We start from the raw sequence: 26,678 nt of genomic DNA, 5'->3' as shown, positions 1-26,678 counted from the left end.
GTTTGCTGTGCTATTGTTATGAATGAAGGTCACAGATTTATTAAACTGCTCTTCATATAAAACTTAGATAATTTCTGCAAGCAAAGACTGGAATTACAAATATTGAATCTTTGCATACAATGCTGATGATGCAGTATTTTTATTATTTCTGCATTCGTTCAGTGCTTGTTGTGTGGAGGTAAGTATGTGGTGAGCTACAGAGCCTGAAAGGGAATTGCTAAACCACGTACCTGTGCATTACATGACACAAAACGTTGTGTAGTGTTTGTATCCTGAGAGGTTACATTATGTCAAGGTGAACATTGCTAAAATAGTGCCTTAATTCTGCAAATGTAAATGATGATACTGCAAACATGATATCAACCTACTACTGGATGGATACTAAAGATATCAGAACTGTAGAATGGCTTGGGTTGGAAGGTACCCCGAGGGTCATCATGTTACAGCTCCCCAGTAGGGGGGAAAAAAAAGACACAACATTTATGTAATGATGGGGTAGGAAAAGCCCTGGTACTTTAAGTGGATGAGATGTAAAAACGTGCATTTAAAAACAAACGAAAAGATAAACTTGGGGGGGAAAAAAAAGCCCACAACTTTTCAGGTTAAGTAATATATGCTTTAGGGTTATGCTGTGGCAACAGTCTGTTCTACTTAAGATGGCCTATTTATTGTTAACTTTATTTTATGTATTGCATACTCAGTACTATGTTCCTGCTGCCATTGACTACATAACCTGTAAAAATCTTTTACAGACCATGTGTCCTGTCTGTTTGGACCGTCTGAAGAATATGATCTTTCTCTGTGGCCATGGGACGTGTCAGCTCTGTGGAGACCGAATGAGCGAATGCCCTATATGCCGCAAGGCAATCGAACGAAGGATCCTTCTGTATTAAGAAGAGGAACAAGTGTCTGTTGTTAGCTTATGAATAGTAAGGACGTCCTGATGATTTAAATCCCTGCAAGTTTGAAAGGCAGTAAAAGGTTATAATGAAAACATTTCTAATACTGTAGCACAGGTTCATTAAAGACTGTGAACGCACCAAATAACTGAACAGTATTTGAGCAGTCAGCTTGCAACTTTACTCAGAAAAGATGCTAATTTACAGCAGTCCTTTCTTTTGTTGTGTTTTTTGTTTGTTTTCTTTCTGTCATTTTCTTCCCCTTCAAATGTAAAGGGACAATCTTGTTTTGGTTTCATCCTTGTTTTTTAATGTGCATATAAGGTGTTGAGTGATGTAGCTTTTCTATTTTATTATTATTATTTTTTAATGCCAGTTAACTATTTGAATATAAATCTATCTAGTGCTTTTTAAAATGCTCTTCTGGAAAATGTTCAAATATTCTGTGACATTTATAATTTGCAATAATTTTCGTCTTGAAACACACAATAATGCATAGTCAGTACAAAATGTATGCACAGTTGTAATAAACGTAATACTATTTCCATAAAATCAGGCCTCAAAATACAATGCTAAGGTAATTTCTACTTTAATGTGCCCTTTGCTGAGGATGAGCTGGGAAAGAAACAGGAAAAAGAAACAAACCCGTTGTAGAAAGGTTATGTTCTTCAAACTGCACTTTAGCCTAACAGTTTCAAGCTGACCTAAATAACATGAACCTCTTGACACTGCTAGCCTCATAGATTCTTATGGAATAGCTTTTAATGCGATTGGAAAGGAGAACATTTGAGCAGTGGGTGAGTTATCCATTTCAGATGAGTGAATTCAATCAGTTTTGGGGAACAGATATATATATATATGGGGCCATTCAAATATTCTGTGTCTACGAATTAGAAAAACTAGACATGAAGTCTGCGAAAGTTAAACTTCAGTATCTTACTTTACAAAGTATGAAGCAAGCTTTTAACGGGTATCATTTTCCTTTCTTAACTCAGTTACGTTGTCTCCAGACAAATAGTAATCAACAGCAGGATCAAAGCTTTAATGTAGCTTTTCATCTACTTTGAATGTTAAAACCACGTTAGCTGGGATCAATAGGTAGTAATGTATTTCAGGATATTGTTGGCAGAGCAGTGATTTCAGAGCTGTGCCTGTGTGAGATGATATTGTATGAGGGAGTTAGCTGTCATTGATGTGACTGAGAAGTGTTCATGTATCTGAAAGTACTGCTGTGAGGAGCTGCAAACCATTAACATCTTGATTAAAAAATACATCCTCCTGTCTGTTTTTGGACAGAAAAAAAAAGTGTGCTGATTTAAGAGTTGCTTGCAGGTAACAGGAATGTGTTCTTGCTTGTAAGAGATTCAGCAGTTTCCTGAGTGCAGTTTGCGTAGCCCTTTGCCATTGTGCTGGCTTTGTGTGAATGCAGAACAATGAAGAAATACATGCTGGAATCGTTGAAGTGCCTTCCTTGCAGCAAAGATTAATTTCTCGTTTCATTCTCACTGCAAAATATGTGGCAAAAGGTTCAGGGGAAGATCCAAGTAGAAATAAAGGAATAAAACTGGTCTCTTTGGAAAAATCAATCTCAGTCTTTTGAAGCTTGTGTTGATATGCCAGAACCTTGTAAACTTTGGCAAAAGCCTTAGAATAATGTTACTAGTAAACTGCTAAGACAGATAAACTTCTAAACAGTAAGATTTAAACACTTAATGGTGTCTTCCAGGAAACAGCTACAATGATAGATTGGAAGAGTGTATGGCCAGTGGCTTTTAACAGAGTGAAGTAATGTTCGGCTCTTCTACAGACAACTTAATCCTTATCCAGAACTGCAAATGTGTTCATCATTCTTTCAGTAATCTTTCATTGGACACAGTCTTAATCTGGAATCAATATAATATTGTTTTATTTTGTATGTTAATAGTAATTTGTTTGAAATTACCTCTCTCTCTCTCTCTCTCTCTCTCTGTTTGGCCAAAGTAAACAGCCCTCCCTTTCTGGTACTCATCAGATCCCTGTACTAAAATATGAAGACCTCAAGGAGCTTTGGAAAACTTTTGATGGAAAAACGTTTGGTTTTTTTTTTCCACTTTGCTGTTTCACTGTCTCCAGTTTGTCTCCATTTGCTCAAATGCTCAGTGCTGTATTTATTTAGACAATACGTATGCCACTAAGCCTGATATTTTTATAGTGTGTTTGTCAGCTGAAGTGTCTGCAGTACCCTTCGGTTTCCTTCCAGTCTTCCTCCAAAAATGATTTTGCAGTGGGATGTGCCATTTATCCATCCATCCTGATTTTTGTCCTGTAATGCATCACATCTGTTTCCTCTAGTTCTGGTGGACACATTTTGAGTATCATGGCCTATTTACTCTTCAAGGGGACCTCTATAAGCATAAAAGCCGAGTAGATTTCTTCTTGATAATGCAGCTCAAAACTAAAGCCTTGTTGCAGCAGCTGGCGTTTTCTAATTCTTCTCTGACTGGAACAAGTCAAAACTACTTGAAAGTAGTTCACCTTTGCATTAGTTGAAAAACGCAGCTGAATAAGAATTGATCTGAAGTATCCTGGGTGGAAAACTGGAGTTGAATATTAAATATTACTGATCTGCAGGAGGCAAGAGATTAGCAAAAATAGCTTAGCCCTCTGTTAGGCTTGTGCTTTACAAGAGAAGTTCCGTTGTACTCTTAATAATTGCATGTCGTCACAGTCAAATGGATATAGACACAGTGACTGAAGGTGTTGCTATAGGAGCAGTAGTCTTTTGTACTGTAATCATGCCAAGTGGGCTTACTGGACAGTGCCATGTGACAGTCGCAGTTTAAAGGTATCACTGTTGGGAATTTAACTTTGTGCTTTCAAGACATCAAGACAAACAACTAAACTAGAAGTGCAAGGTAGAGTAACATGCTTGAAGTATTGCTGCTGGCTTGGTTAACAGGTTGCCTTTCAAAAAACTCAATGAAGAGAAATGTTAGCAAATCCAGTAGGACTTAGAGACATAGAGGACAAAGAGGATGAAAAACAAGCTTTGTTTCTCATGATTGTTCCTCAATACTCAACAGCAGTTTTGAGATTGAATTGGATGATATACCTCCATTAGTTTCCTCAGCCAATCAAGGGAACAACTGATAGGACTGCCCACGTGAGGTCTGTTCAGATGTTTAAGCAAATCCTTTTCCTTTTCAATTCAGTAAAATAGATAACTTGTCACATCACTACGTGGTGATTTTAAAGCATGGAGACAACCTAGAAGGCTAATAGAACATGCTAAACAATTTTAGTGGACTTTTTGTTGTTGTTGATTTTGCTGTGTATCATCTGCTATACCCCAAATTCCTATAGAATTCATTTGGCACTTTTTAGAACTTGGGCTCTTAATACTTACCTTCCATTTGTTGAAATACTCGTATGTTAAGAGTTTGGAGGCATCCCATGTTACTGAATTGACGTGGCAGGAGAATAGCAAGCTGCTTTGTAAATATGAGAGGTTGATCAGAAACTATGATTCCTAACTTGAATTGAGCGAGGATCTAGCAGATTTGCACAAGTACTTGTGCCTTGTTAGCATAGTGTTACGATTGGTATTCTAGCTTCTTTTAAAGACATTAAATGAACTTTTAAAATAATTTAAGCCCTTACTGTGTAGATATTTTCTAGAGATGAGGTTTTATGTGTGCATACCTGTTTTTAGCAGTATTAGTTGCAGTTCATGCAAACAGTAAGCTGCTTGAAGAAGCTGCTTTGGGCTAGTGATCTGTTTTAGCTTCCTCTACAAATACTGTGCATTAAACATCAGAAACTCAATTTTCCAGTAGCAGCTGGTGAACCAAGAAGCCTATCCTGTTCTTTGTGCTGCCTAAGTGAGATTTTCACTTTAAAAAATCACAGCATCCTAACTTTTAGTCATGCTACCTCCTTTCTCTCCAAGTACTGAATCCTGGCTTAGTTTGTCTTTGGGAAAGGATGGAGAACATCTCAGTTTTCCTTTTGCTTCATGGGTTTGGATGTCTAAGTACATCGCAAAGCATTTTTACTGACTGTATGAACTATGTATGGTAGAAGTGTATGATTTGCCACCATGTACATTGTGTATTACTCTTGCACAAGTTGCTGGAATTCGTACTGTTGTCTTTTTATGTATTTCGTAACTTGTTTTGTGCTGACAAGGCGAAACTGTTATCACAAAGGTTTTAGTATAAGAAGTGTAGAATTTTATAGCTGAGCCTGTGGTTTAAAAAATAAATAAAAATAAAAAAGTTCTGACTCAGGGCTTTTTAACAACTTCAATACATTTACGATATTCTTCAGCACGCCTTGGAGAGCATTGTAGATTTAATGACTGTACAGTGCCTTGATAGAACCGTATAACGGGCAGCAGCCGTAGAGTCCTTACAGAATGCAAGTATCTTTTGAATCCGGTTGAGGAGTTTAAGTTAACACAGCTGTCATGTCCCTGCTTTGGAGTTACGTACTTGTACATACGTTCTGTAAAGGAAAAACAGCAAACGTAGGTCTTGCTAAGCTTTCTGTAAGTTGTTTTGTTGTTGCACCAGTTGGGAGCAGGTGGGAGGGGTGGGGTATGAAGGGCTTAGTGTTCAAATGTACCAAAGTAGCATTTCTGGGAAAGACAGCTGGTAAAAAGCTGTGTATGGGGTCTTTATCGCGTGAAGGGAGAGGTTGTTGTATTAACATAATAATAAAAAAAAAATAAAATACCCTCTGTATTCTGGCCCAGCAAGCGTTTCTGAAGGGGGAGAGAGAATCAGCATCAGTTCTGTGTTTGCATGCTGTTTCATATTACAAATAATAAGTACTTGTACGCTTCTAGGAGATACTTTTATCACAAGCTTCTTGTCTTCACGAATGCTGATTATATTCCTATTAGAAAACCGGTTTTACTGAACCGCAGGAACATTTTTGCTACTGTTAAAACCAACTTTGTACTCTCAGTAGTTTTTGACATGAGTGTTTACTGGAGAAACTTATGGTTGTCTGTGTGAATGTAGTGGATTTTTCTGTATGCAGATAGCATAATGTAATTGCTTTCATTAAAACTGCTTAGCAAGGTCTAAGCTTCTCAAGAGAAATGCTGATGTACTGAATGGTTAATAAAACTTGTTATATAAGATATTCTTCTTCAATAGCTTTGATTTAGAAATGTAATGAGATGGAATTAATACCGCTTATTGTGCACACGTTGCTGGGAAGGAGAGATTGCAACTTATTTGATTCTTAGTTGAAATGATGTTAGATGTCACCACAGAATTAGATTCCTGAACAAGTGTTTGGTAGCTGTGAGCTGCTGATGCTTCATGTTTAAAGACACGAGAGACCATCTAGTGTGAGGGAGTTTGCAAACCTCTCCAAGTATTCTTGTTCTTTAGAACGTATCGCCAAAGAGCAACGTCAAGTGCCTTTCTGTCTTCTGGATGCTCAAGTATTTTTTAAGCAACACAACTGAAGGATGAAGAGCAGACTGTTGACTTTTATTTTTTTATCTTTAGACTATAGATAAAATATTTTTATCTGTAGAATATTATTTTTTCTATAAATATTTTCTATATTATATATATATATATATATATATTTCTATAAAATACAGTCTATAGTACTAATTAGAGCTGCTGTTAATGATAAAATCACAGAATGGTTTAATTTGGAAGGGGTCTTAAATCCCACCCAGTCCCACCCTGTGCCATGGGCAGGGCTGCAACCCACCATCTCAGCTGCCCATCCAACCTGGCCTTGATCTTCTCCATGGATGGAGAAGCACCACAGCTACTATGGACAGCTGTGCCAGCACCTCACCGCCTTCTGAATAAAGAACTTCTTCCAACACGTAGAGCTGTTGACCAACAACCCTTTGGCTGCAGCCATCCAACCAAATTTTATCCATCGTGTAGCCCACCTTTCAAATCTGTATTTCTCCAACTTCAGGATGTTGTATGGGACCATGTCAAACAGCCTTACAGAAGTCTAGATTGATGACATCGGTTGCTCTTCCCTTCTTGTCTGATGCCATTACTCCATCATAGAAAGCCACCAGCTTGGTCAGGTGTGCTTCAGTGTGTCTTCTGGGAGGATCTGCTCCATGTTCTTCCCAGGCAGAGGTGAGGCTGACTGGCAACCTCTACTTTCTCCCTTTTCAAGATTTCTTCAGTCTTGGTTTATGTGACGGGTCTACGTGAATAAATGAGATTTGCAAAGAGATCATTTTTTTTTACCTCTGTTTGAAAACAGCTGATGCAAAATTATCAAAATATATTTTAATTCCTATTGTTCTTAAAGGCTTACAAGCTGTTTGCATACTTCTTCAGTTGAAAGTGGTGGAAGTAGCTTTAGCATAGGCAGAAGGCTTGGGCTTTGTGGTGTCTCTAAGGCTTTCAGCTCATAATGGTCACAGTTTATCTGGCTACTGTTAAGGTGCTGATGTTTTTGTATTTTTGAGGCTTCATTTATAGTCAGGAATAGAAGACACAGAAGAAAGGGCAGATAGCAAAGACACAGCTCTGTTTTTATCCCTTCAAACTCTAAGGATTCTAATGATGCTAGAAATCAAGAACTGCGCAGCCGATAATGTAAAACTTGTATTTGGTTACAATGCAGGACAGAGTTGTAGGAAACTCAGTGTAAAATATGCTTCTTAACAGTTCAGATTTGTTGAAGCTTAATTGATTGACCTGAAAAACTTGACACAAAGTTTAGTTTCTGCAGATGGGCAGGAAGAACATGGATGTGATGGGAGCATCCTGACCTCTCTTGACACCGCAGTGCTGTTCCCCTACGTTGTCTTTGGAGGTAGATCTGTAGCAGGTGAGTGTACAAACTTAACGCCCTTCTGATTGATCTACACGGCAGCGCTTGTACGCCCTGCAGTGTCTGAGTGTTTCTTCCACAAGGGGTCAGTAGCACACTCTGCTTAGGACACGGGGTTTTGTAGTATGAGCACAGAGCAAACAAGGGATAAGGATAATGATGATTGCATTAATATGTGGGTGGACCAGTCCTCACTTGTACCCTTCTTCAAGCAGGCTAAGTATAATTAGCTTATTTGCTGACTTCAGTAAGCACCATATTCTATCCTCTGACTCTCATGTGACATTGTGACATGAACATTGCTTCTATTGATCAGGGCAAAGTTCCAGTGGAGTATTTACCTTTAGCTCTAGTGGAAAGTATTCATTTAGCCTAGTTCTTTTTTCCCAAAAGCACGTCGTCGGTGCAGATGAACTCTAGGAGAGAGTTTGTCCAGTGAGCAGGGGAAAAAATCTTGTATAAGTGTCCCATGTATTCTTAATCATAACCGCAGACTCCTTGGATGGATAGGACTGAATAGCATTTTCCACCCTTTAGTAGCATGGGTTGTAGTTAAATATGCTTTGAACCCTATTAGTCTGCCCAGTGGAAGGAATGCCCAACTTCTCAAGTCTTCCCAGAGTATGCAATTAACTTGGAGACACGACTTACAAGTAACTCACGTGGGGAGGGAAGGTGTGATAGCCACATGCCAGTCCTTGATACAGAATTTATGGATCCAGTGCTCTGCCTAGTACAGTTATTTCCCACAACATACAAGGATGTAATGAGAACATTACTTAGATTTACTTCAAACCCTGGGTACCTGCAAACAAGCAGTAGTCTAGAAAGCTGCTACAGATTTAGCAGTTAGCTACGTGAAGTTCTTGCCTTGCAGCAGTCAGTGGTTGAAGGCAACTAGCACAGTCAGTGCTGAAGCCAAGCAGAGTTGATTGAGCCAAGCCCTTGGGGCCCTGAGTTGACATTGTTTTAAGTAGCATATGAGTTAGTTAAATAGGAGAAGCGTATCTTCAGGAGCAAGATTGGGGCACCAGACATCTAAATTTAGACTTTATCTGCTATGTTGAGTCAAATCATGACACCAAGATCTGGCAAACCATCGTTGAGCACTCCGGGAAGAGTGAAGTCACTGGGTGATTTCACAGGTTTGTTTTTACAGGAGTTTCCCAGCTTTGAGAAAGTAGTTGAAGCCTTCAGAAAACAAACAAAACAAAACAAAAAGGATCCATCTGAACAGGAAGATTTAACGTGCCCTTTCGAGTGGTATCTGTGCCATGGAGAGGACTTGATTCTCTAACGCTGTTGATTTGTTCAGGCCTTTTTCTCTCCGTCTTCAATTATTAAATGTAGGGCTGCCTTACTTTTATAGGTGATGAGTAATTTTGAGAGCAAATCGATGTCGTTATTACATTATTACAACATTATTACAGTTGTGCTTGGAATTCCTGAATTCTCGCATCCTTTCCCACAAAATTAACCCAGATTGTTTTGTCAGACACAGGTGCTTGACCATTAAGCTAAGCAGTTTGAGTGTTTTTAAGCTTGTTGATAGTGGCTTGCAGCTGCCAATTTTTTCTGGGGAAGAAAAGTAAGGACTTGGCACATTCTAGGTTGTGCAGCCCTAAGCTGGGCAACAATGTGAGCCACGGCCTTTGCTTGAAGGGTGTGTTGACTTCATGGTATTGTAGTATTCTTCATGAACTTAAAAGTTGTTTCTTCCCTGAAGGGTGGCTGTCTGAGAAGAGGTCTGTAGTGCTGTGGCTTGGCTGTTTCTATCACCTTGCCTAGGAACATCACCATGTTGCACTCAGTAGGCTTACCCTACAGAGCTTTAAAAGAAGGTTCCTGAGCAGCTGTCCGTATCTTTGAATTAGTTGTTAGCGGACTGGAAACAAGGCCGACTAAAAAGGCACAGACCTTCAATGTTTGCATCAATGCGTACCTCTCTACTCTTTATTTTTTACTTCCCTCCTGATACAGAAAGTATATCTGAGGGAAGAAGAGAAGCTCTCTGGCCAAAATAATAATAATTATTAAAAAAAGTCTTTAATGACCTGTTAGGAGATTGATAGTTTTCCTAACCCCAAGGAGAGCTGACTGCTGCAGAGCTGAGGTTGGTGGTGTTATCCACAGTGACTGCTCACCCGTGTATGTGCGAAGCTCGTTTTTATTGTGTTGTTTGGGTCAAAGATAAGCCAGTGGCTCTGTTAAGCACAATGAATATCTGGGAATGGCAGCGTAGCTCTGCCGAGTGCTGCTGCCAAAGCTGGAGCAAGCCAAGGGAGGCTGATTCTTTTGTCAGGGACAGAAATGTGGTCTGACACGACTCTTATCAGAGGGAAGGATTTTTCACTTCAGGAGGAAGTTTGGCTGGGAATGCACTGGATATATTTTTCTTTCCAGTTCTGTGGGAAGTCCTGTATAAATGAGTTTTCTATGGGTATAACAGTTGTGCTTCTGTCTCCCCTCTGGACAGAATGTTAGTGGCTATGGATGTGGGAAGTAAAGTTGACTTAAAATGCTTTTAATCTAAGTGAGTCAGCAAACACACCTTGCGTGTTCACAGCCAGGAGCCATTTGCTCTTGGCTCATGCTACAAAGCAGGCAAAAAGTGCTTCTCTTTTTCTGTAATTTTTTATTCCAGATATTTCTGAAGTTTCCCTTGATCCTTTCCAAAACCATCGGATTGTAGTTAAATTAAAACCTGGCCTTTTCTTTTGGTGAGCACTTTGTGCAACAGGAGGTATTTGTATGAGTTCCAGCATAAACTTGGACTATTTTGTTTAAACACTGAGAACTGACACGTGTTTCAGAGGAACTCCAGTAATGAAGCTGAAGAGGCAGGTAGTCTTCTAATTGCATCCGTGAGACTGAGATTTGTCACATTTGGGTTTCCTGGGTTTTCTGGAAGTCTTCACTCAAACCACTTAGTTCTGCGTTTCCCCTTTTATTCTGCAGGTGAAATAAGGAAAAATTAATGCTTACTAGGACTACTAGGAGAAATTAGTCAGCGTATGCCAAGGAACATGTAACAGAATAGATGAATTCCTGAGTAGTTAAAATACCTCTGCTGCCAGCCCATCACTTGCTGGTATAACAGCTTGCTTCAGTCCTATCATGGTATCAGGCCATTTCATGCTGGAAAACTCTAGCGCTAGCTCGCAGGCCTGCCAGAGTCCAAACAGGCATAAAATGGGCTATTGTATTGCACCACCTAGGCAACAGGAATTATTAACTTATTAATTAACGAGTATTCACACACAAATAGATATTTTATTATATTTAACAAGGGACACTTGATCATTATTTACGTTTTAGAGCAATGAGTGGAAGAAATCTGTGTTGAATAAAGGTATCGAGAGGCAATTCTCGATGAGGTGACAAAGTGGCCGCTCTGTGTCGGTGATGACTCTTTGGACCGAGCCTTGCAGTGGTTGTGGGTTGGAACTACATGATCCTTGAGGTCCCTTCCAACCCGGGTCATTCTGTGATTCTGTGGGCCTCACACTGGAGCTTTTGGAGAGGGCCTGGAGCTGGGCCTGCTGCTGCCAGCGGGTGTCACTGCGGGCATTAGGGACAGGGAAGGCGATTTGGGACAGGGAACAGAAGTTCAAGTGTGAATGAATTTTTTGTTGTTGAGTTAGGGATCAATAAAGCAAAGTTGATTTAAACATTTGCTTGCTAACCACGTGTTTGGCAAGGTGTTTCATAGAGATGCCTAAAAACATTCTAAATGTATTTATTTATTTACTGGGGAGAGGGGGTGAATATCCCAATCAGGACTAGATCCTCTGATAGAAAAAGTCTTGTCACTGCTGAATTATCGTTCTACCCCTGTGTGTGTCCGTATGTTTTCTAGCACTGAACGTGTTATGCATGTTGTATGTGATGCTGGTTTAAAAAACAAACAAACAACAACAAGAAAAACAGGAATAGGTTTTTCTCGAATCCTATAAAACCACCTGTGTGAAATCTTGGTGCTGCAGCCCAAAGTGCTGGAGGTCACTCTGCTCAGTGCCCACCTTCCCCCAGCAGTTCTCCATCTCACCAGCAGTGTGGCCCAAAGGAAAGCCCTTCAGGCCATGGTCACTAGAAGTTGGGTGTCCGTGCACCCAGCCAGCCCTCTGCTACCACCACCACCCAAACAGAGTCCCCACTCTGGATCTGAGCTGTGTTATGTGCTGTGCATTACAATCCTCATGGGGCCTGCGCTTTGGGAGAGGCCTCTTCCCCACGAGCCGTTGCCAAGGCCCACGCTGTCTCCATGTGTGTTATCATGAGGATGACAGTTTAAACAGGCCTTATCACTGTGTATTCAATCAAGGTTTATGAGGACTGATAAAGATGTCACCTAGTTGCTTTGTGTGTTCATTAAAACTCTATTCCCTCATAGGACTTTGCTGGTTTAGGTTCTTTTTTCCCCCCATCTATGTGGATTTTTAGCTATCTTCAGAGGAGATGTATATGTAGGAAAGAGAAGGTGTTGTGCTTGCATTAGTCTAATACTTCTGCAGGGAAGAACTTACAATGGTTTGTAGCTCTGTTGACCTGAGCCTATCTGTATTTAATATCTAGTGTTATCAGAATTGCTTATTTAATAATTCAGTAAACTTTTCCTGGAGATTTGAGTGCAGTGGAGCTTAGCTGGGGTTGGTTGCCCCTCGGGATGCTCAGCCATCCCTTCACGTTCACTACGCTCACCTCAGCTTGTCCATTTTTCCAATGGACAGCAACACAGAAAAGTATACTTTCTTGTCTTGTTTTGGTTCTAAGTCAAAGCTTAGGGAATAAAGCTCTATAAAATGTCTCAATAATCTTCAGGTTATCTGGGTACAATGAACAGTAACAGCAAATGGCAAAAGGTTAAATTTTTGTTGGTCCGATGTTCTAAGATCCTCCACCTCTTCCTTTGTACTTTATCCACACTCTTTTCCAGGCCGTGTTTTGGGATAAGCGCATTGTCTCAGTCATATGTGGTAACATTTCCATTTTCTGCAGAAAGTCTCATTTTTTTGCTGTGAGCAGAAGTCATTCTCTTGCATTTTTGTTGTTTAAGTAAAATTTGTTGTAAAACAAAACAGATACACAAAGCCATAATGCAAAATGATTAGTTGCAGCTGTTTGCTCCATTATATAAGAAGGACATGTCTATGGAGTCTGTTGGCTGGAAAAAAAAAACAAAACTGATGAAAATACCTAACAGAAGGAGGACCCAAACTCAGGATTGAATCAGTAGAGATTAAACATACGTGCTGGGGCTTCTTTGAAAAATGGGAAGAAACCAAGTATTCAGTTGCTTCCTTACAGCCTCAGGCCATAGTAAATTTCTCTTGCTTACGCTGCAGTGCATTGGCCCTCTGCATCCTATAAACTCTGTGGATACTAATGGCTGTCGGCATTTCAGAAATGATTCTTTCACTTTTGTTTGCAATTGCTGCTGGCAAGCATTGAGCTATCTAAGGCTGTAATGCCGTGCGTGTGCTTTTCATAATGAAATGTTGTTCCATGAGGATAATAACGCTTACTAGAGATTAGCAAAATGAAAAGCAGCTTCTCCACATCACTTGTTAACACTTCTAATGGTTATTTGCTTATTAACGCTAATTTGTTATATGCTTCCATTTTAGCTCTATACTGTCTCTGGTCTAAGCACAAGGCACTTCAATATGTAATAATTATGAACAGTCGTGCTGGCCTCCTGATCTCTGTTTAAAAAAACCCAAACCAACAAAACCAAACCACCACCAACAAAGCAGCGGTTGCTGTAGTATGACCTGGTCTGCTTGTTTTGTGGAATGTTTTATATCAGAACCAATTGTTGACCTCTGCCTTATCAATTCCCTCTGTTTGCCTTCAAACAGGAGTCACAGTACTCTCTGGAATATTTGCCTGGGATGAGGCTATTTTAGCTGGTGTCCATTTAAGCCTTGACCATGGGATACTTGCTGGTCATCCAGTAGTACAGTTCTTTTTGAAGAAGAATCATTACATTGTGCTGATCAAATCTATGGAATATAACAGAGTGAAGGTCCTTAGGTCTTACTCCTTGATGCTTTATGAACGCAGTACTGTGCTTCTTATGTTTTGCTCTTTATTATCACTGCACTGCAGAGCCTCTGTGGGCACCAGAAGGTGATTGCGAGTCCACTTTACTAAAGTATTCTGCAAGTAAATAACAAACATATAGGTTTTGATGGAAGCTATGCTCAGCAGTGCCACATACCTTCCTTCTTTTCTGTGGGAAACATCTTCAGGCTTCACTGTCTTTTGAACCAGATCTCTCTAAGGAAGTTTTTTATAGGGTTTAAGGTTTTCTATATTTTTTTCAGTGTTTTGTTTTACTTTATGATCTCTCCTCCCTTTGCCTACCTTAAAAATAAATGCAAAAAAGACTGTCAATCTCTTTTTTCCCTTCATTTTTCTCACCTTTCTAAAATGAGCAGTCTAAGAGCGTAATTACTTTACCTTTCGGTATTTTTTGGAGTTAAAATAGAAAGTACCTTCATTCCAGCCAGTTGCTGGGTTCAGAGAGCCTCATTCATAGAGTGAGCTGTTTTGGCAGGGTGTAGAAAGGGGATCTGAAGAGGAGATAAAATCTGCCTTTGGAAATATTTCCAGTTTCTATGCAGATGCAACAAAGTTCTGCCAAATGGCCAGAATGTGGTTGCCATCCAAAAGCTCACCTAGCTTTGAGTGTATATTGATTTCCATGCCCTCACTTAAACCCAGGATGTTGATGTAAGCATAGTAATGGCAAGACTGAAAATGTGGTGATAAAACAAAAAAATAAACCACAACTATTGTAAGTACTGAGAGAGCACTGTTTCTAGTTAGCCAGATGAGAAGGTGTTCTCAGTTTGGAATAAGTGACTTTTTCCTTTCGTTCTCTGGGTCAGGCTGTATATCCAGCTGTTCATACAGCTGACATTTCAGCTGGTAGTCATTCCATCCATAACATCAAACCTTGAATGTGTAGCTGGGCTGAAGCTATACATGGTTACAGCTCTTTACACTGATGGCTATCTTCCCAGTGGGATCTTAGGCTGTTATCACCATCCTTTGGAGGAGCATCAAGAAGTCTTGAAGACTTGCAATTGTTTCTCCCTCTCACTGTTGAGAGGGAACCTTGGCAAACCAGAAAGAAGAGGGGCTGTGTTACGGGAAAAGCTGTGAACAGTGACATGTGCCAGCAAGGATTCATGCCCCAAGCAGGCTGCTGCCTTGTGCAGGGAGGTGCATGCAATGCAGATAAAAGCACAGTGGTGTTGCTGGTGTCGTTGCTTTGCTGCATTGTGTTGCATTGTAGCTATGGCATCTGGAGATAAAATGGAAGTGTGTAAGCTGTTGCTATGTTGAGATATGATTAAGTATTTATTGACGACAACCACACTGTTCCCGTCTAAAAGATGACTGAGGCCTCTGCGTATCTGTTGAGAAGGCTTGCCTGCAAATTTGCATATGTCAACCAGTGTTTACAGGAGTTGAAGGCTCAGTGATGGACAACCTCATTAGCCCAGACCCTGCAGAGACATTAGTTGCTCTAACCCTTGTCTACAAGTCCACGCTGATCAATTTTCTCAGCTGAGAAAGAGGTTGTCTTCTCCCCATCTGCCGTCCTAGAGCAATTACTTACAACACTGCATGGTTTCTTCTCACCAAGAATGCTCAGGGATATATTACATTAGGGGACATTAGGAAATATTACTTCTCAGAAAGGGTGGTCAGGCACTGGAATGGACTGCCCAGGGAGGTGGTGGAATCACCGACCCTGGGGGTGTTCAAGGAACAATTGGATGTTGTGTTGAGGGACATGGTTTAGTGGGAACTATTGGTAATAGGTGAACAGTTGGACTGGATGATCTTTTAGGTCTTTTCCAGCCTTGGTGATTCTATGATTCTATATGGTGAATAGCCTTGTTTCTTATAAAGATACCACCCACGTACCTTTAAAGCAGCTCTCAAGAACTGTTGACTGAAAACTATTATGCTAGAGAGAATTATGCTGATGTCCAGACACTTTACCCCACAGGCACTTGTGTATTCCCTCATATGCATGGAAATTTCCATAGCACTGAGTTAGCAAATACAAACACTCCATTTTTTTAATTAGTGGAGTTACAGTGCAGGCTGGTCAAAGTGTTGTTGTTGTAATCCTTATCCACCTTCCCTGCAATGTTGCTGCTACTTGTGCTAATCTAAATGTAAATTGTAAGCTCTGTGGGACAGTCTGTCCCTTGCATTTGAAACATCACTCTTCCTTCTTTCAAGTGTGTGTGTGTCTTATTAAATGACTTTGCCTCATTCTTGCTGCAAAACACCTATTTCTTACCTTATGTGTTCCTTGATGATTTCTAAATTCATGTACCTAATCAAAATCGTTGGGGGGGTTTCCCTTTCCAACCATGAATCAGGATATCTGCACTAAGCCAGCAGCATACAGCGTGTTTTAAGGTATCTACAACATATCCCACTGGAGCATCCTTGTTTCCCCAATGGCCAGGAAAAATGAATTGCCTTTGCAAGATGCATGATGATCAACAAAACAGAACTGTTTGGGGAAAAAAAACTGTTTGGGTGGGCGAAAAGAGCTGCAAAGAGCCGGAGAACACCCTGCAGTTGCTTCTCCCCTTCTCTTGAGCTGAGGTCCTGCTCCAGTGCAGCTGCAGTGGTAGAAGTCTTGAAGAAGGCTTTTGGATGTGTAGGCTTCAGACCATAGAGGGGTTGTACGGGTCAAAGCCAATACCTGTATGTTACCCCATGTAAATAAATCATATGCCTGCAAAATACATGCTAAATTTTGCTGCTGGGTCCAGTGGGAGTGGGAAAGTAATTCAGTGCAGCTGGATGCCTGTTTGCCTTCTAAACTGTTTTTATGGTTTAAAAGAATAGCTTCCTAAACTGCCATCCTATGAAAAACCGGGTGTAGGGCTGCGCTAGAGCACCAACGCACACTTTAATTGAAAGATCTGCTCTCCTACTTACCATTCACAGCACCCTCATCCCTTCTAATGAAGGAATTTTTACCTAATCTGCCTGAGCAGCTGTTGGCTGCCAAATGGCTGGGCTGTGCTCCTGGCTGAGCTCGTTCTGGTGAGAGCAGTTCTGCCGTTCCCATGCTCTTCCCTCAACTTGAACTTGAGCAAGGAGTCCCTGTGGTGTGTGAATAGCAAACTGGTGGCTGCAACAGTAAATACTCATCTGCGAGGCTCCCAAAGACTGTGTAAGCGCTCAGTGCAACACAACCTGAGGACTAAGGGAGATGGAGGTGGTCATGGCTACCAAACTCAGAGCTTGGCCAGTGGACTAATGTCTTCATTGCTTCCACTGTAGGTGGAAAGAACCAAGCTCCTGTGAGGCTGGTGCAAGTTGCACCAATTGTCTGAGGGGCTTTAAAAATTGCACGTGTGGGTTTGGTGCTAATTATGAAGGTGCCCCAACCTATAGTTCCATTGCTGTTGTGCCAGTGAGCCAGGTAAGGTAGTAACCTGCCCTATCCTAGGTGCTATAGCCCACATGCTTATGGTGAGTGTGCTGTGGATATCTCTGCATTCAACTTAGATACCTGTGGAAATGAGGGAAACAAATTCATGCAGCCAGAAGCAGCTGAGAATCATAGAATCAATCACAGAAGAGTTTGGGTTGAAGGGGACTTTAAAACCCACCCTGTGCCATGGGGAGGGCTGCCCCCAGCAGCTCAGCTGCTCAAGGCCTCATCCAACCTGGCCTTGAGCTCCTTCAGGGACGGAGCACCACAGCTTCTATGGGAAATGTGTTGCTCTGCTGCAACACTGGTGAACACCAGGCAGACCAACGACGTTTTTGTCTAGGTAGCAGCTTACACAAGAAGCTGCTTGGGTTTCTCCTCTGTTTCTGGCCTGCTAAAGGCACTCAGGTAGGTTCTCGCAACACGCAGTTGGAATAAAGCGGCGTGGCCCCGGGTACATGGAGAATGTGGGCCCTTGTCAGCTCTATGCCCCCTTCTAAAAATGCAAATTGATAAATAAACAGTGAAACAATAGGGCTCCACTAATCCTTTTACAAAGGGCAAATTGCTAATCTAGCTCCCCAGCCAGGATGGCTGCTCCGTGTTAACAATAGCGGCATTTATACCTTATGTTTTACTTGCAAACTGACATGTAGTGAGTTGGAAAGGGTTTCACTCACCTGCTCGGTGGGGCAGTCGGCTAATCCTTTCATGCTCCCAGCCCCAGTAAGCAGTGCTGCCATCCGATCGTGCTGGAGGGAAAAGGGCCAGCACACCTCTGCCAAATTTTCAGCCACATTAGGCTTGGCTGTGCTTTAACAAAGCCACCAGTGTCTCCAGCACAGGGAGGGAGAAGGATCTGTTCACATCCCCATCCGCAGGGTGCTCAGCCTGCATAACCTGTGTCTGGTGCTCAACGGTGCTGGGCAGCCCATGGAAGGGGCTGCCTGGCTTTCCGCCTTTTCTGTTCTCCTCACTTTGTGAACATGTTGAGCCTTTTTTGGCAGTGAATGGGGGGCCAAAGCACAGCATATGTGCGTGGGTCTCTGTGGGTCTGGACTGTGAGGCTGTGGTGGGAAGCCAGCAGTGCCGGAGAAAGGCCTTCGTGATCTGGTCCTCCGTGCTGCCCTCACGCACAACCAGGAGGCAGTGTGCTGGCCTACCAAAACCAAGATTAGGTTCCAGCAGCAGAGATGGAAGTAAGATTTTCCTTTCTGTTTTGTCAAAAAATGGTCTCCAACAGAAAACCAGGAGTCTGTTTGGAAATTAAAGGTGTCGCAAATGTATGGCAGCCTGATGCAAGGGGAAGACCAAACAGATGCATCTCAGTAGACTCATGAGGTTCCCTCTTCCACATAGCCAGCTTACTGTGAGGATAGCAGAGGAAAATCAGGATGTTTCCTTTTCTTTTTTGTCTGTGGAAGGATTACATTTGTAATCTCCCGATGACACGAGAGATGAACATCAACCTGTGTGTTTCCAAGGAGAAACTGCAACTTGCATCATGCAAAGCAGTTTACACAGCCTGTATTTAAGGGATTCTTTGGAGAGAGAGGCAGGAGCAGTCAAATGTGCCAGACAGACTGAGATCTGCACAGCCAGGAGGCACCCAGCAGCTGCTCTCAGCCAAAAGACTCAGGGATGCCAGACAGCCCAACCAGATGTTGGAGGCCTTGTTCTGCCTTGCTGGGCTGTCTTCATTACCAGGAGGGGAAGTGTTGATACAGCATCAACTCAAAGTTAAATCCTCCTACGAAAAGGAATAATTGCAGTTTCTGTCTCTTTTAGCAGAGTGGCTTTGGTTAATGAAGACAGAGCTGACACATATAACACCCACAGAAGAGTTACAGAAAGAAGCTGTTTCATCTCCATTTCTACTTCACAACACTAAGACAATATATCTCACATTATTGATTATGACTTTCATTACAGGTTTTGTTTCAAACTATTAAGTTTGGTTGTGGTGCTGTGGGTGATGAGCAACACAAGCAAGCACCTATGCTTTAGAAGATGGTGTGAAGGAATTTTAATACCTGAGGTCAAGTCAATCCAGTCTCAACTACTAAAAAAATTCAGGGTAGAATTAGGGAGAAAAAAGAATTAAATATGTGCAGGCAAACATTCAAGAGAAAAGAAACTAGCAAAAAATGATTGTGAAAGACTAGCAGGACTCTAACATGTTATAACTTAACTCTTTGTAGAAAAGAAAATACACAATTTTTTACAATCTAATTTATTAATCATTTCTAATATTTCACATTCATTTCAGTGCATGAATTCTGCTAAAGTTTTTCTTTAATCAAATGAAAAAATATATAATAGAACTGTAACTCAAGTAAGGAACTGACAAATCACGCAACAGCAGTGACTTGTATGGGATGAAGGAATAATAGATTCAAGGTAGTTTTCTTGGCAGAGTTTCATGCAAATAAATTGGGCTGTTAAATTGCTTTAGTGTTTTCACCAAGTATCGCTGTAGGATTGTGGTGATGACCTGAACCTGGGAAATATTATCAATAGAAGGGAATTTGGGCCTCCTCAAGGAGACGGAAATAATCACAGTAGCAGAAGTGTTGTGCAGTGCAATGCTGCAGTGAGCAGGGCAGAATTCATTGTAACACTGGCTTATGTTTAAGGAATCCTTAGGAAAGAAAGGCAGGAGCTGTCATGGGCCAATTGAACTGTGCTAGAAAGGTGGAAAAGATGTAGTAGCATTACATTGGGTAGCACCTTCCTGAGGTCTTGTCTTCACTGCCAGGAAGGCATCTCAGAATTCGTGTACTCAGGTTTGCTACGTGTAAAGCATTTGCATGGCAGTAGAGAAGAGATTCTTGTGGAATTACTGGAAGAAGACCAGTGTGTGTGTGTATTTATCTAAATATACACAAAAAGCCATGATGTGTCTGGGCAAGGAAGGTACTACTGCTTCAGTAAGAGGCCTCAGTTCCCAGAAATGCTGCCTCAGGCTTTGCAAAATACCTTTCTTGTAGCCATCTTTGCTTGCAGTATGCAGGGGCAGGAATGATCTCTTCAGTTCACAAGGGCTGTTGCCCTTGTGCAGCCTTGCCTGGAGGTGTTAATTCCCAGGTGGAGTAGGATGAGAACCAAGCACTGGCTGAGTCCATGCTTGAAGCTCAGAAACTCACCATCTACCCACCACTCTGTCTGAGAGCGCCACTGTGTTGAAACCTTGTTGTGAGACCCACACTGCTTCAGCTAAAAGATCAGCTGAACAAAGGTCAAACCCAGAAGGGGGAAGAAAAAAAAACACAAAAAAAACCCAAAAAATAACCTAACAAGAAACTAAAACCTGTGGGAACAATCACGGAAGGAGAGGAAGGAAGAGTGTTTCCTGGAAAATAAAGAACCTCATTGAACTTCACATCTAGCCCAGACACCCAGAGTCGACCCTGCTATGTTAGAAAACCTTAATCCAGCAGGACCAGGGAAGAAAAAGAGAAGAATTTAAAATGCTGGAGGAGTCAGTGATAACAGTTTGGCTCCTTTGTTTTACCACCATGCTGTGTGCCATAGAAGGATGCTGTGTGCAGCCTTGTGATCAGGCTGCTTTGCTCCTGGATACAGAAGAGAGGGGGAAATGGGTGTGGAAAGCTGAAGAGTCTCACTCTGGATCATCAGGAGAATAGGAATGTAAGTGTAGACAGGCAGATGGAGCTTGCCTACAAAATGCAGCCACTTGGCAGTGCAGAAGAACCCTCACTCTGCAACACTCGACATACGCTGCGCAAAAGTTAAAAGCAACTGAAAGAGAATTTTAATGCCATATTAAATGTTGATTCATCCATGGCTGGAGCCACAGTGACCCAGAGGGCTGCTGTTTGATCCAGGTCTGAAGTGACAAATTAATCTGTAAATTATGCCTGTTTCCATGAATGGCAAAAGTCATCTGATAGAGACCGGTCGTGACGGGTGTGACTTGTAGTTGGAGCCACGTCCTCCTGGTGTGCGGGCGCGCGGCCGTGTGAGTCACTATTGCCCTTGGGAATAGCCTTCTGCAAAGGAATGTTATCAGCACCTCCTGGCCGGATTGTTCCCTACAGGCCTGGCTGCATCACAGGGCGCTGGCTGCCAGGGTTACGTGCATGTATTCAGCTTCTGCCTTCAGAAAGGAGCGGCTGAAGCGCCTGAACAAAGATTCGCTCCCAATCTGGTCCACACCAATAGTCAACAGCTTTTGCCTCTGATCACAAATGGCAACAAAAAAAAAAGAGTGTCCCGGTGTGTTTTTTATTGTTGTAGTTTGGTTTAGGTCACTCAAAAAGTAGGGAATACTCTTTAGGAAATAGCTGGCAATTTAAATATTTATCTGTAGCTTAGTCCAGAGGCTTATTGAGTCAGCGGATCATTTTCAATTGAGAAATACTTGCTTTCTTCACGTGTTACTGACATTAGGAGTCCTTTTCCTGTGGAGCATGTGAAAGAACAAGTTACTCTTTGAGCAACAGAATGAACCAAATCAGATTTTCATTGCTATCTACAGGCTGGATTTGCTCGGCTTTGGCTTTTCCATGAGTGGAACCATGATAGTGTCTCCCTGTTTTCTCTCTCTTTTTCAGTCTCTCCCACTTATTCTTCCAATTTCCAGAGCTGTGTATTTTTCTTGAGTTTTGAAGAACTTACCAACTTTGAATTTGGTGTGTAAAATCTGGTTAAAATTTGCTGAATGTGGCCAGTTTCATCATGTATCTGCCACTTTGAAATGCTCTTGTCTAGAAGGCAGAGAGGTTCCCATTTTCATGACATCTTAGTCCCTGCTATATCTGGGCTGGTTTACAGTCTTGTTCTGCTACATATCCATCCTAAGAGGATGTTGCTCAAGATTCAGTTCTGCAGAATGGGAAAAAAGAAGCTGCAGATGTGAGGGAAGCATTGCTGGCCATCCTCGTTTTGAGGAGAGGTATAGGACTTGGCCATAGGACAGTGAGGGACCTGGAGGAGATGGTGGGAGCTGGAGATGGTGTGGTCATGCAGCTGTCCCAGGAGTCTCACTCAGGACCTTTAAGAAGGATGAAGTGGAAGATTCATGGAAGGGCACATTATTGCTTTGGTTGCAATGGGAAATCGCTGAGACGTGTGCTGTTTAGAAGGATTTAAGAGCAACTCGATATACATACAGAAGTGCTCTGTGATATAAGCAGCTGTATTCATCTCACAAGTTAAGTGGAAAAAAAAAAAAGTGCTACAAGGGTTGATAACTTTCTTCAAGCTAAAAAACAATTTATTGTTGGAACTTTAATTCCCCTTTTCTTGCCATAAGACCGATCCCGTTGGCCAGGTGCAGTGTTGAAAGTGATCTCTGCTGAGCAGCAGCGCTGGCCAGTGTCCATGGACTTTATTAAATAATGGAGTACCACAGCAAAATGTGACACAAGTCCAATGGTACTGACCCCAAATAAATAAAACACTGGTCTTTGACCACAGGGAAAAGCTTGAGCTGTTTTGCACACAAATCTCTGGCCCTTGAGCAAGGAGGGGGAAGGGGAACTTAGCTCCCTTCATAATATTAACCAGACCTGCCTCCTAGGCAGCACTGCTCTTGCCATTTCATTTTTAGGAGCGTTTTTCCTGCAAGAATGGTTTTGCACTTGCCCCTGGTAGGTAATTCAGCTGTAGTGTCTGGTCTGCAACTGACTGTGGCCAGAACGGCTTCCATCCCAGCTGTAGTGCTTGGTGTTCTGGTTTGCCTCTTGCCTGTTTGCAACCTGTCCTTTGCATGCACTGGACCGTCACATGCTGTCCTCTCCTACCTGCTGGATGTTTGTTTGTTTTTCTTTCTTGTTTGTTCATGGAGAAGGAAGAAAGCATGGATGGGGGGACAGTTGTTTCTGAAGATGCAAGTTGTTTGGTGTAGCTGTGTGCTGAGATGCCAGGACAAGTGTTTTGTGTCAGGGTATCCAGCTGCTTGGATGGTGGGGACAAGGGTGTCTCAATGGGCACTATAATGCAATTAAGAACCTAATACCCCATCCAGTTTTAAGTGTTTGAGTGAAGACCATTAAATAATGTCTGGATTATGCTACCAGAAGTTTCAGTTTCCATTCTGCCTTCCACCATCACTTCAGATATACTTCCAGTGTTTTTTTGCATCTTAATATATTCTGTAATTTATGTTCAGTCTGCACTTTGCAAGGACAAACAAAGTCCTCTATGCACCTCAAGGGAACTTTCATGTTGCATCTACCTTGATATTCCTCCTCTCAGCCTGTTCCTTTATTCAGGTTATGTGAAGGAGACTTTCCTACAGATGGACACCTTTCCCCACAGCTTGAGCCATGCTTGGAGAAGGACAGCTCTCAATTTGGACACAGCTCTACCCAGGTGATAATGGCAGGCAAAGAAAGCTATTTCCTTTCTGTTTCTGGTAGAAACTCCATCCTGCTCATGCTCATGATTTACTTGCCTTCACTTCCTTTTCTCTCTGCTTTCACGCTTCTCAAAGACTTAGAGACACAATTTGTCATATAAATGGAGTCTCTGTGGATCTACATTCCCTGATGTTCATCTATACTCTATACTTATAATGAAACTTTTATGGCACCTAAAAGAGCCAAGCACTTTTGGAAAGCACTCTTTACCACATGCCTTTGTCCAGTTCAAATGCCAAGGGAAGATGCCTGATGTATGGAAGAAGTTAAATGGTGGCTAGATAGAAACAGACCTTCCAGCACAGCCAAAAACAGTTCCTGACAATATTAAGCTCTGATTTTCCTCTTGTTGAAAAAACAAACAAAAAGAAAACTCCATTCCATTTCCTTTCCAGGCCACTTGGCTATGGCTCTTGATCTTCTCTTTCTGACCAGCCACTGTTGAACTCATACAGGTTCATGGAGGCCACAATGGAGAAGAAAACCTGTTGAAAGCTACTTTTATCTGTGTTTTCCCTTAAGTGGTATGTAGAATATTAGTTAGTCATGTGTGAGGAGAAAAGCTAACATCCCATGTAACTAAGCAGTTGAATGCTCTATATACCTGGGCAAACAGAGTGTAGAAGCTGCAAATAACCACCTATGCCTGTGTAGTAACGTCAAGTTTTCAACTTTCATGGCCACTCCTCAGTGTTTGTGGAGCATTCCTAGAGCATATGGTAACCTTTAGCCCAGCACAAACCTTCAGGAACAAGTGCAGAAACTCTGTTAATCCCGTATGGGGCATATGGTTAATATTACAACCTGACGGAGCTCTTTTCTTGTTTGTTTGTTTGCTTTTGTTGTTTGCTTTTGCTGTAGATACATCTGAATCCATCAGCTCTCGTTCAGTATCAGCTTTAGGGTTGCTTGAAGAATGGTGCTGATACTGAAATACAGCGTGTCTCATCCACAAGACTGCCGCAAATAGGGTTCTCATTATGCTGGATGTAGGGTGAATGTTTCAAAAGAATCAGTTCCTGCCCAACAACGTGCTTGCCATCCAAATAAACACCACAGAACAAGGGGAGGGAGCAGAGGCTGCAAGCGGTCCTGCAGAGACTTGTGTGAGCTGACACATCCTCAGTAGGACCAGAAGTCCTCGGCTGCATTGCCTCCCTCACTTGCTGCGTTCCCAGGGTTGGTTGTTATTTTAAAAGTGTGTGAACCATCTGCATGTAGAAAAGAACAAATCATAAACCAATTGCAGTTTTCAGCCTTTCTGTTCTGTCATAAGCATTGTTTTAGGGCCCAAGAAGAGGGACAGAAAGATCTGTTAAGCAATATCCCACGAGTGATATAAATCTCCTGAGAAAATAAATAATGTGGCTGCTTTATCCCATCTGATTCCCGAAAGGCACCATCCACAGTAGGATGATACATGCTGGTGTCCTGATGTGGTCCCCAGCAGGGCCGCTGTGCTGTGCTGGGTGGGTGGTGGAGCCCAGCTGTGAGCCTGGCAGGCTCTGGAGAGGGAATGGGAGACAGCAGGTGGACTCGAGCTTAGACAGCCTTCCATCACTGCAACTTATGGTAGAAAGGGGTAGCTGTAGGGAAACAGAGTCTTTCTCCTGAGCCTGTCAGAGGGTGTTATTATACCTGTGCCTCCCTATTTTATTTGTTAGTATCACATGATATTTCATGAATATCTCATGCCCAGGGCCTCATCCAACCTGGCCTTGAACACCTCCAGGGATGGAGCATCCACAACCTCTCTGGGCAGCCTGTTCCAGCACCTCACCACTCTCATCATATTCCAACTTGGCACAAGCCAAGGCAGAGGAACACAAAGGGCTCTGCCTTTTGTTACTTACTGCAGAATGGAGCTACGGTGACCAAAGCCATCAGCAGGGGGTGGCAGCCAGGTGATAGTTGGAGCTGCCCTCTGTCTGCAAAAATACTTTGACTGGACTTTCTGCTTGTGGGTTCCTCAACTCTGTAAGCACAAATTGGACTTGGTGATCCTTGTGGGTCCTTCTCTACTTGGAGTATTCTGTGGTTCTGTGAATGATCTTCTCAGCATCCCCATCAACCTGGTGAGTTTTATCCCTATTCAGCACAAGTGGGAGCTCTGAGTGTCTTGGAAAATCAAGCTGTGGACTTTCAAAATGGTGCACCCGAACAGCAAATGACCCAAAGTTAAAGGACTTTATAACAAATCTGAATTCTAGCAACTCTCCCAAAATCTATAGAAAATTGGCGTGAAATGAACCCTACTTCACGGCGCACAGAGAAAAGGAGTTACATGTGCCGAGAAAAAGTCACTCCCAATAATTTTAGTGGTGAAAATCAGTGTTTTCTGAAAATACGTCTGTGAATGTTTCCTTCACCATTCACAGTAGTCAGCTTTTCAAGTGCAGACTGAAGCGTATCTAGGAGAGGAACCGTAAAGAAGGGTATCCCCAACAGCTGCCTACTCATGATAAAAGCTGGGAATAGGTTTCTTTTCCTGTGTCTTTTCTTACACCCCTGGCACGGGAGCAGGGCAACTGATGGGAAAAGATACATTCATCATCTGAGCAGTTGCTGAAGGGGCAGAGATTTGGTTAATTGAAGAAAGACCTTTTTTTTTTTTTTTTTTTTTCCTTAGGTTCTGAATCAGCTGCCCTGATTGTGACTGTGTGCTCATTTGAAACGTGGAGAGGTTAAAAAGTGGCTGCCTAAACCTAAAGCCCTTCAATGTATAGATAAGTGTCTAAACAGCCTGTGGTAGGAGACCGGTTCACTGCAGGGGGCTTAGGCTGGATTTCTGCAAAAGCCCTGAGCGTCCGCCTGCTCCCACTGAAGTCCCAGTTAAAATGTTTTTCCATTTCCTTAAGTGCTGAATTATGGATCTAAAGCCTCAACTTCAGGCATCATTCTTTGTTTGTGTGTGAGATCTTGTTACAAGCATAATATAATAAAGTGCACTAATATGATTTATGGGGATTTTTTTGCCTTTTCTGCTACTGAATAGATTGAAAAAATAAGATTTTTGTTCCTATTTGTTTCTTTTTTGATGTTTCTCAGCCAGCAGGGATTGCACTGGGAGCACTGTGAGGAGCTCTGGCCTCC

The 26,678-nt window shown here is 42.1% G+C and overlaps 1 protein-coding gene and 1 long non-coding RNA gene across 5 annotated transcripts in view; both read left to right on the top strand.

The window, feature by feature from the left end:
- Positions 1-6,027, top strand: part of MIB1 (MIB E3 ubiquitin protein ligase 1) — a 64,740-nt gene extending 58,713 nt beyond the window's left edge. For 2 of the 3 annotated variants that reach the window (XM_015855420.3, XM_015855418.3), the window contains exon 21: positions 753-5,623. In XM_015855420.3, coding sequence (XP_015710906.2) covers positions 753-893 — 141 coding nt within the window. In that variant the 3' untranslated portion in view covers positions 894-5,623. Of the gene's footprint in view, positions 1-752 lie in introns of all 3 variants that reach the window. The other variant, XM_015855417.3, reaches the window with a different exon arrangement.
- A 15,413-nt stretch (positions 6,028-21,440) lies between these two features.
- Positions 21,441-26,192, top strand: LOC116652947 (uncharacterized). Of its 2 annotated transcripts, XR_014942609.1 has the most exons (4): positions 21,441-22,814; positions 23,439-23,538; positions 23,981-24,109; positions 25,285-26,192. It is a non-coding gene; the product is annotated as an uncharacterized LOC116652947 (long non-coding RNA). The 2 variants fall into 2 exon arrangements; XR_004306196.2 differs by having other exon boundaries at positions 23,981-26,192.
- The last annotated feature ends 486 nt before the right edge of the window (positions 26,193-26,678 follow it).

Source organism: Coturnix japonica, chromosome 2, assembly GCF_054131305.1.
Source record: "Coturnix japonica strain WE chromosome 2, WE-NBRP24, whole genome shotgun sequence".
In the NCBI taxonomy this organism is placed as follows: Eukaryota; Metazoa; Chordata; class Aves; order Galliformes; family Phasianidae; genus Coturnix; species Coturnix japonica.
The sequence above is the reverse complement of the archived record's forward strand: the minus strand, read 5'-3'. Positions and strand labels throughout refer to the sequence as shown.